This window comes from Anopheles aquasalis, chromosome 3, assembly GCF_943734665.1.
Source record: "Anopheles aquasalis chromosome 3, idAnoAquaMG_Q_19, whole genome shotgun sequence".
Lineage (NCBI taxonomy): Eukaryota > Metazoa > Arthropoda > Insecta > Diptera > Culicidae > Anopheles > Anopheles aquasalis.
The window spans coordinates 58,588,413-58,598,548 of NC_064878.1; the positions used below are offsets into that span (position 1 = coordinate 58,588,413).

Genomic DNA, 10,136 nt, shown 5'->3' on the forward strand with positions numbered 1-10,136 from the left:
CCCCACGGTCACCAGGGGGGGGGGGGGTGGGGGGGGGCGCTGGAGGACAGTGAAGGAGTGAACGAGAGGCGACGATGTTTTATTATTAGTATCCAAGAGTCGAACGTTGGAGTGACACGCTCGCTCGTTCGTTCGTTCGTTCGCTCTCGATGCTTGGTGGATCCACCTACGTCCACCTCTCAAACCGACCGACCGACGAAGCGGGAAGGCCACGCCGGAGGGCCACATCGTGCGTTCGGTACGCACGCGCTTGCCATCGCACCGCCAACAGCAGCGGTCGCAGTTAGAAAAAGAGAAACAGAAACCTCTTCTGATGTCTCCAGGTCCCTGCTTGCCCTCTCTATCATCGTTGTCCAGCCTCTGCTGTGGCTGGAAAACAGCCACCCATCCAAGTGGATGCTTCAGAGAGGACCGCGGATCGATCATGTGGGGCATGGCGGCATGGCGTCGGTTGGCGTTTTGTAGTGGGAAGTTGCCTCGCGGTCATTCGTCGTCGTCGTGAAACTTGTCCATATGAGCGCGAGTGCGTGGGTGCCGCCGGTGTTTTGGTCAGCCAGGCTGACCGCCAGCCGTCACCAGACGACGGGAATGGGCATCGCCATGCCACCTCCGCCTTTTTCTCCGTATCATTCATAAGCTTCCACGGCCACAATATACACACTACCGTTGGTAACACCCTCCTCACCTCATCAACAACCTCTTGAACGGTTGAGTCGACGTCTTGAGACGTCCTTTTCGAAATGTAAATCCACGATTTATCACGATGACGAAAATGATTCTCAATATTATTGAATGGCATTAACTGTGGTATTACATATTGTAGCTGTATGTTTAACCATGAATTTATGAACGAGAATACCGAACAGATGTGCTCAATTGGATAGCGATCGAGAGCTGGTGGACAGATCCATCCATGACGTATAGTTGCCAGATTCTTCTTGATTCCACAGTGGATTAGTACAGGTTTTATGTCGTAACATCTGAGGATTGGGAGTATGCTTGGAGTAGAAATATCAAAATCTAATATAATTCATGAGAATGTTCGAAAGGACAATCGGTATCAGTTGTGACAATGAATGCCGAATGGAACCGAAATCTGTATCAGTAGGTTTGCAATAAGGCAAGAATATAACATATTAATACAAAACCACCATTAATGGCTGAGCTAAGGTAACAATCATGAGAATTTGGCATACGAGTTACTTAATATCGAGAAATATATTTCGCCAAAGGCCGGCAATGGGAGTATGGACAATGGAACGATGCTTTAAAGCAAATGCGTAATGTTGAAACTTTAGAGAAGTATTTTCATGGTATAAGCTAACCACAGGATCATTTCAATCTTCTTTTCAGTTCAGTCTTGCGCACCGACCTTTCTGTGTTGGTTCATATTCTTAATGCTTAATGTGGTCATTAAAGCGATGCTACTGAAACGGATTCAGTAAACTTATACCGTCACACTCGATTATCACATTCTGGCCGCTGTCTTCAATTATGTTAAATTTTGCCTTTAAAGAAAGGAAGTCAACCGGTTACTAACCAGATTAGATTAAATTAATACACCTTCTACAAACCTTTGTCATCAGCTCCGATATGTAGATAGCCGTTTTGGTGTGCATGGTCAACGGTTCCGTTCGGATACGGCTACGACCGTCTGCCAGTGCCATCAGAATGATCACCATGTCCTGAACGTGCCGGTCAACGCAAGCACTGGCTTGAATCGCGCTTTGAATCTCCTGGGCAGCTTCCACTCCACACTGGCCATTCTGTTTCCCTCGACCACCGAGTGCGGATCCACCCAGAATGGCACCGGTGTTCGTCTCACAGCCTAATCTGAAACCAGCCAAAGCCCATCTCTCAGTTAGATTGAATGTACGATTCGGTGGCCCGTCGATGTGCTTACATAATCCCGGAAGAGTTTCCTTCTGGTGCCACATCGGGGCTTTCTTTGTAAACTTGAATGTCGATAGTAGCGGGGCCAATCTGCTGCAGCACCGATCTCGCGCCATTCAACATTTCGAGTGCAATCTGGTGAAGAGAAAGTAAGAATTACTATTACGGAAAGCTGCAGCAACCAACAGACATACCTTTAATGGTAGCGATCCTGCAACGTAGCTCCAGCCGAAGTATCTTTGCACCCTTCCGACATCCGTTAGTTGAACCGGACGAAGGGAGTGTACCGGCCTCACAGCGACACTGCAATGGCCACCTCCCTTGGGGAAGTATCCTCGTCGGATGAGATCAAAATCGAATGATGCCCCGAATCGTTCCAAGTTCGGGCGAAATATCTCCGACAGAAAGTCCACCTGTGGGGCCATATCTGCGTTGGTGCCACCACGTAAATCGAGTGTAACGGGCCCGGGAGCGAAGATGGCTAATGGCAGCGCAGCCTGCAGCAAAAGTGAAATGCTCCTGTAAGGTAAAGGGGTGGGGTAGGTGATGAGAATAACCAGATAGACAAACAGGGACTCCACTTACCCTGCCGTTTGGACGTGTCCACAAAATTTTCCCTGGCCGATTTGGCTCGGATAGAATTCGATTTCCGTTGAGCCTAGAGATGCTCCATTAACACGGCCCTGGCACATATCACGCAGCAGCTCCACTCCGGCCAGATGTTGAGCGGCCAGGCCCGGCTTTTTGCGACCGTGTCGGATCTGCCGGATCCTCACCGGTGTTCTTGTGAGCGCGCTGAAGCACAAAGCCATCCGCAGAATTTGTCCTCCCTGAGGAACAATGGAAAGAATTAGCTACTGCTTTAAAGAAGTGGTCAATGATAGCCACAAACTTACCCCTTCCAGAACACTGCCATCGATGTCGAAGAGGGAATTTTCCATTTTTCGCGAGTGACTCAATCCGCGAACAGAATTCAAATCCGGATCACAACAACAACAACGTGACAACAAAAATAAAGCTCTAAAAAACGGTACAGGGTGACCCCAAGTTGTACCTAGTGCGGTACCAAGTTGTACCAAGTTGTACCAAGTGGTACCCACGCCAAACTAAATGCAACCCTGGCGGGGTTTGACACACTTTTTTTGTTGTCGCCCGGCGCGGCTTCATTTTCTGAGAAGCCGTTGGAGTGACCGTGTCCCCTTTGCAGGCAAGTGATAAATTGTGGAGGCAAGAAAGGTCCTGCAGGATCCCTACCCTACGTTTCTGCTGACGCCATCCATCCTACGCGTAACGGCAAGTGCGTGCAGTTTGCAGTGCTGGAAAACTCGTTGCCAAAGCCAAAATTAATCGTGAGAAACAGGATCATCCGGCGTCCTTTGGTGTCCTTTTTATCCGACGCTCTCGTAAGGGGAGGGGTGCCATAAACTGTTGCGTTTTGCGCCAATGGTGGATGCGTCAACGGGATCGGCTGGAAATTAGCATATTGCGGAGGAGAAGCCTTTGCGATTGCAAGCATCCTTGAGCGTTAAAAGTGGAAATTGAACTTGATGCGAAAATCTCTTCCACCGACTACTACTGGCGTGCCCTTACGTGTTTCTGAATATTTCACCTTTTTCGTTTCATGTCGTTACCGTGCCGGTCCGGTCTCCCCTGTTTGTCGCCGGATTGCACCGAATTACATCACACGAAACGCCACCGTGGATACCTGCGTCCGGATTGCATCTAATTAGTCAGTGACTAAATCCGCGCAAACAACAGTTCGCCATGGCAAACAAAATCGAAGAAATCCGTGGATCGATCGACGCATCGCTGAAGGATGAGTCGAAACCGTGGACCCAATTCTTCAAGCTCGCCGAAGAGAAGACGAACGTGCCGCGGCTGTACATATTTTTGGGTAAGTTTTGCCATGTTCTTCCTGCCCCACCCGGTGGCCCGGTCTGGATGTGAGTCCGCTCGGTTCAAGTTGATGACGCGTACGATGGAGACTGCCGGCTGAGAGCAAGCTAGAGCGAGCGAGAATGCGCCGCTAGGAACTGGGGTGTGTGCACGTTCTGGTGGAAGGATATTTTTAGGATGCGAGCGGCCGGCTACCGGCAAACCAGCGGCGGTACCCTTGTTGAACACATTTTTTTGATTTTTCCTCTTTTTTTTGCATCCAAACCCCATCATCGTGTGGTTGGCTTCCCGGAACAATCAATTTCATTTTATGTCCGCCTTTGCATTAGTACCGTCTCCTTGCCTCCTCGGTGACCTTGGCAACCGAAGCATCCTCTTCTAACAGGCTCTAATATGGCTGCTGCTTTGCCTGGTGCACGATGCATGATTCCACTATATCACACCTCCAACAGCCGTGTGCACCGTTAATTTGACCGTCACAGGCGGTGCCGTGGAAGTAACAATCACTCAAGTAACACCCTCACCCTCGCTTGTCGAGGGCCCCCGTCGATGGTCTACTGCATCCGGGGATTTATTATTCAACCACCAAGCACGTCGCGGACACACTGGCGAGTGACGACAAATCATGAATTGGGCGTTTCACGTTTCAGCTTTTCATACATGCTTTTTGTTATCCAGATTAAACATCTTGATTTATAGAGTACATTTGCCTGTCTTTTGAAGGTCAAGCAGCCGGCCGCCGTTGCCTACTCTAATTTAGAAGCAACCGTCAAGCTGAATATTGCATTTCCTGCGCTTATTGGAGCACCTAACAACAGGCACTCCTTCGATGTGATGGCGATAGCAACCGTAACCACCCTAAAAACGCCAAAACTTTTGCATTATTATCTAATCTGCGTCCCGCACCGATGACTCCGCGCTCCATGTGGTGTCTCGAAGGGGCATAAACCGGATGGAAGTAAAAGCCTCGCCCGTTCTTATCACTTCCCACTGCAAAGCAAACCGTACAGCTCCGCCTACAGAGTCAGAACGTTTGCTAATCTATAGATCGCGCTCGGTTCCAGCGGAGTGACGGCATCTTGGATTGACTCACTCGCTACCTGGTTTTTGTGACCATGTCGTAACGCGAACCGCTTATCGCTTCAGCAAAGAATGGGTAAAAAGATGCTGTTGCTGCTGCTGCCTCCTAGCATGACAAATCCTCTCAGAACATGCTCGAAGCACGCGATCCTCGAAGGCGTCCTCTTTCACGCACCGCCCCAACGAAGCGAGTGCGCGTGTTTTGTGATACTCCTTACGCATCACGACCTTGCCTACCACATCGTGTCTCCTGCAATCGATCAAACACCGACTCCCCCTCGCGGGTACCACTGGATCCGTATGGGGTGTGTGGTTGCTGCTTCGCTCTCCCGGGTGGATGCCACTGGTTCGGATAATTTTAGCGCACCTCAAGGATCAGCTCGGGATTTTCGGACTCGCGGACGGCACGACACGCACACGCACGCACGCGTTGGCGCGGATGATGTCGTCTCTGCGCTGACGATCCTCAACGATCCTCCCGTGTCGTGTCTCTTCCTGGCACATCACAGAACAATATAATGAAGACGGACGCCGGCACGTTAATTTATTCGATGTCTTTCAACGCGCGGCCAATCTTTTTTGTGGCGTCAAATCGAATATCTGAGCTGCTTCTCGATCACGGCAGGATGACGCTCAAAAACCATGAAAATCCATTTGATGGCCAGTTGAAGCGCTCTATCGTGTCGTTTGTTGAGCGACGCGATTCGTATGCCCATCCATCCCCGGGGGGGCGTTTAGCCAACGATAGAGATCGTCAGCGCTCGCTCGTAATGACACAATTGCTTATGTAACGTGTGCGCACCCGTTGGGTGCGGGGACGGGCGATCGCTCCATCGAGAACTTTACGCGAGAACAGCGTCAGCGGCCACTACTTCTACACAACACCTGCATGCGAGCGTGTGCGTGCCTTGCGTTAGTATCATCGCCTGTTAGCATCGTCGCCTGCTAGCATTACACTTAGCGGCCACGTGCTTCTATCAGTCAACTCCACTCCCTTTCCGCCAAGCTGCTCCCTCAGTTGCGGTAGGCATTCGGAGCTTCGGAGCAATGATTCATGTCTCTTGTGTAATTCGCATGATTTGAACCCCATTTGGTGGACAGGAAGCAGATTCTGTGCAATAATCGATATCGCGGATTCAAGCTATTAAAGCGGGAACCTTTGAATTAAATATTGATTCCCCAGTGTCGTCGCGGAACCACAACTTCCTTGAACAGCACCGTATCGATCTGTTGGTGGCCTGGGGCTGCTCGCGAGCATCTTGGAGCTCCTTTTTAAGACCCACTAGAGGACGCATTTTGCAACAGGAACCGTGATTGTGATTCGCTGTAAAGCGATGACGTAAAGAAGCGCGTTTACAACAAACGTGGCCATTGAGCCGCTCGTCTGCTACCGTCATTCGCGTATATGAACACAGGTCCTTGATCGACGGATACGGCAGCGTTCATCGGGCAAGAATGCTGCACCGAAGGCCTAGGTGATGTTGCGTGAAGTGATTATAAAGCGGCATCGGAAAAAATGCTTTATACGGAAAATGGTTCCAAGGTCACCCTTCCGGAGATCTTTTGTACGCCCGCGAAACCTTAATTGCTTGACTTGTTGTACGGCGCTCGACGTGTATCCGCACACCAAAGCGCCAGCCAACCGGTTGTTCCCATGCCTGTGTGCCAACTCACCTTCATCAATATTTTAGCTTCACGATAACGAAAAGACGACGTCGTCGTCGTTGTTGGTCGTCGTTGTGAGACCGCGCAACCACCGGTGCTGAGTGCGTTGCATACGCTCGCGTGGCCACATACCAACAAAAAGGTGCAAACGATGGGGCTGCACCTACGGTTGGCCGATTCGATTCGACAGCCAGGCGCCACCGGGCGGCGCGGATGCATTTGACCTCGGCTGGATGATGGGGGGTAGGAGGTAGAAAACTCGCGATAAGATGTGTCAGTTACTTACACTAATTGGAGCTTGTATTGGGGCTCATCTTGCGCTCTATCTTAAGTACAATCATCGTCAGTCAAGAGTGCATCTCTGTGCGGTTGGTGCCACTTGGCAAAACCTTAATTAGGAAAAGTTTTTTTGCGATGGCACACCGGTAGCGATGCTCTCCGGTTGCGTTTCATTACCGTGCGGCGTAGCGGTTGAGCCCCAGGATGATGGTTCTGGGTGTGTTCGTGTCGTTGGCGACGAGTACACACGAGTTGGCTGGCGTCCTCACCACGACCACGGTGGAGCCTCGTCGTCGTCGTCAATCATTCCCTCTGGACTGGCTGGGCTGCTATGATTAAATTCAAATATCTTGCTTAGTGACGGCGGTTCGTTAAGGGGGTTTTCTGGTCTGGTCTAAACAACTTTTGTGAAATATTATAGGATTTCTGGTGACTCACCACATGTTCTAACTCATGCCCTTATACTATCTCCCTTGACATGATTATTCTTTTACCCACTGCTCAACATAATGCTGTCCGTTCCAGTTCTTAGCATCTCTTAAGAGCGTTATACTGAACGCAAATTCAAACTGTCTTATCTCTTCCACTTTTCATACGAAACACAGCTCACTTCTAGTTCCGATTTATCATGTATAAATATAGTCACGGTGTGTGCTCCAGGCCCAGATTGCCCCCTGGAATCAGTGACGCACTTTCACTCGACACAAAGCATGCTTTCTCTCAAGTGCTGCTGTCCCCTTATGCTGCTTTATCTTCAAAGTGTTGTACTAAGCTGAAACCCCAAAAACGATACACTGACCATTGGTTGGCGAATTGATAATACCCTTTCTTCTGTTGGCACAAATGGAAAACCCCCTTTGCGCGGGACGGGATGCGCGTGTGTTTGTGGTCCTGCCGAGTCGTAGCGTGGCCACGCAGGTCAATAATCCTCCGGAGACTGCCACCATCCCGATCCCGGCGAGGATTGCCTGTATCACGAGCTCCACATCAAGGCAGCAGCAACAAAGCCAAACAGCAGAGCAGAGCAGAGAATGGTTGGAAGGTTGTAGTCCCCTTGTTGTCTGCTTGATCATCGGGCATCACCGCCTGCTGGTTCACCCTACAAAAGCAGCACTTTGAACTTGACTCAACGCCACGCATCCGGTGCTGGTTCGTTCGTTTTGCTTGTTCGCGTGTGCTTCTTCCTTCGGTGCTGCCACGGACACCACCTATCTATCTGCTGCTTCTTTCTGTATCGGCACAATCGTTGAGTTGCTGGCTCGGTTTCCACGGTGTGGCTCCATTTGGTCGGTCGGTCGCGGTTCCTCACGCTGCTGCTTGCTAGCCTTTTATGCTGAACTAATCGTTCCATTTTGAAAAAAACATTGCGCATTCTAACGTTGAGGTGATCGCACGCGTTCAGTTTGTGATCGTACGGAAGGGGTGGTGATAGTGCTGGCTAGTTCACGAACAGGAGATAGGATAGTGACAAAAGATAGGGTCGTGTTGCTTGCGTGGAAGTTTCGTTGGCTGTGAAGAAGGCATTTCGGTGGAGGCAAGGATTACGATATCTGAATCTTTGGAAATAACTCATCTTCAGCGATCATGGCCTAGTTTTCGCGCTTGGTTGCTGATGCATCGCTCCGGAGGTCGATTGGACGGGCGAAAGTAAAACCATCGCCGTGCGTTCATCGTCTCGAAAGGGAAAAGGCATGCTCGAGGTGTACCGGAGAGATAGAGGAATCGGATTCATGTAACGTGAGCCATCCACGGTGATCTGCTTTTTGAAAATGTGGTTCCCATAAAAATCCGTTGTGAAAGTCTCTCGTGCCGGATGCGCGATGTTGAGAGATAGCAGCAGCTTTCGCAACGCAGCGACACTCCATCGTTGTGTTGTGTTGCGGTGATTGTGGTGGTTGAGCAACCGCTCAGCTGATCTGATATCTCGCAGCGCACGATGACACCTGTACCAGCCACGCACCATACCTCTGGTGCTTCTCGGTATATTGGCGGCCTCCCTCGTGCCTCTCGAATGTTGATTGATATCGAATTATACGCCAGTCCAATTGATGCAAATCGTGCGTTCCGAAGGTCAGACGATGCGTGACGTGGATAATGATTCTCAAGTTCAAGTGCACATTGTCCCGGTGCTGACCGGCTGACGGTGCTTCTTAAGCCGATTTGGCGTAAAAATAACGAAGCAACGATACCATTGTACCGGTTCTGAGAAGTAGCAGGGCATCAGTCGCGATGGGTTGGGTCGCGAATTGTCCCTCCCCACGACACCCCCGGCGTCAAAGAATCAGCATCACAATTGCAGCAGATGAAGCGAAAGCTAAAAACACACATTTTTGTTTCGTGCACTGCACCAAACACCGAACACAACGCTGCTCCACCTGGGAATGTGATTTATGATTTTCTTTATTTTTAGCCGATGCCCGTTGCCACCGCCATCATTTGTCTGTCCCGATGCCGATGCGAGTTGATCCTTGCGCAATGAATAAGATTCCATTTTTTGTAAGGCGTAGATATGCCAATTAAAAATATGCCACAAAGACGCCACGCCGGGGGCTTTACGCACTGTGACGGCCAACGAGCGTATTGTATGGATGTGGACATTGAACGGCGTAGCCTCCTTTGTGCGAAGTGTGCTTCTTTGGTGACCAGTACGGTTACCAGTTCAATAAGCAACTGCACTTTTACTCACTCTTGATACTGCATGAGCCACCAGAGACTGAATGAATCAAGAAATTGACAATCTTTCTCGGGGTCGTACACCATAATAATGACTAATAAGATGAGGCAATTGTTGGTTATTGTGGCATGGATAGCGCACTTTTGTCTTGATAGAATGATGCTCTAGTGGATTCTTAGAGATCTAGAGCCCTTCAAGCAGAGCGAGTGCGATCATCGTACCGGAACTTTATAATCCAATGTGATAATCGTACTTATCGCCGAGCTAATCATATGAAAAGCTCCACCGGAGCGTAGACTTTCATTGTGAATGGAAGTTTGTAGACTGAAGCCTTGGAAGTAAATGTGCGAACCACGGCCCTTGTTCGATGAGTGAAAGCATCGTGGTGTTACGTGGTTGATTATAATTTTAATCAGTCAAAAACATGATAATCAGTTAAGTTATTCATCCAGGCAGCCAACGATCAAACATGTTCGAGATAAGTTGTTTCATCGAGTTGAACGATCGATCACTGTTCCTACCCTTTCATGTTGTGAGCGGAATGTGCCAGAGCCTTGGATGATCAAAACCCCTTGTTAACGCAGTTATGGAAAGCAATTTCATAGTGCACCCTAAATCTACTTTCAAAGATGGGAGCTCCCGGTTTGGT

The 10,136-nt window shown here is 49.7% G+C and overlaps 2 protein-coding genes across 8 annotated transcripts in view; one reads left to right on the top strand and one right to left on the bottom strand.

Moving 5' to 3' along the window:
• Positions 1-1,193: 1,193 nt before the first annotated feature.
• Positions 1,194-2,966, bottom strand: LOC126574993 (RNA 3'-terminal phosphate cyclase). The gene is made up of 6 exons (XM_050235457.1): positions 2,790-2,966; positions 2,479-2,723; positions 2,088-2,412; positions 1,904-2,028; positions 1,575-1,833; positions 1,194-1,508 (listed from the first exon to the last, which is right to left on the bottom strand). The coding sequence occupies exons 1-6, from the start codon at positions 2,832-2,834 to the stop codon at positions 1,425-1,427; spliced, it is 1,083 nt and encodes a 360-aa protein (XP_050091414.1). The 5' UTR covers positions 2,835-2,966; the 3' UTR covers positions 1,194-1,424.
• A 104-nt stretch (positions 2,967-3,070) lies between these two features.
• LOC126574997 (receptor expression-enhancing protein 5) overlaps positions 3,071-10,136 on the top strand; it is a 9,992-nt gene continuing 2,926 nt past the window's right edge. The window contains exons 1-2 of one of the 7 annotated variants that reach the window (XM_050235461.1): positions 3,071-3,190; positions 3,624-3,787. In XM_050235461.1, the coding sequence (XP_050091418.1) occupies positions 3,658-3,787 (130 nt within the window). In that variant the 5' untranslated portion in view covers positions 3,071-3,190; positions 3,624-3,657. The other 6 variants (XM_050235465.1, XM_050235466.1, XM_050235467.1 and 3 more) reach the window with 6 other exon arrangements.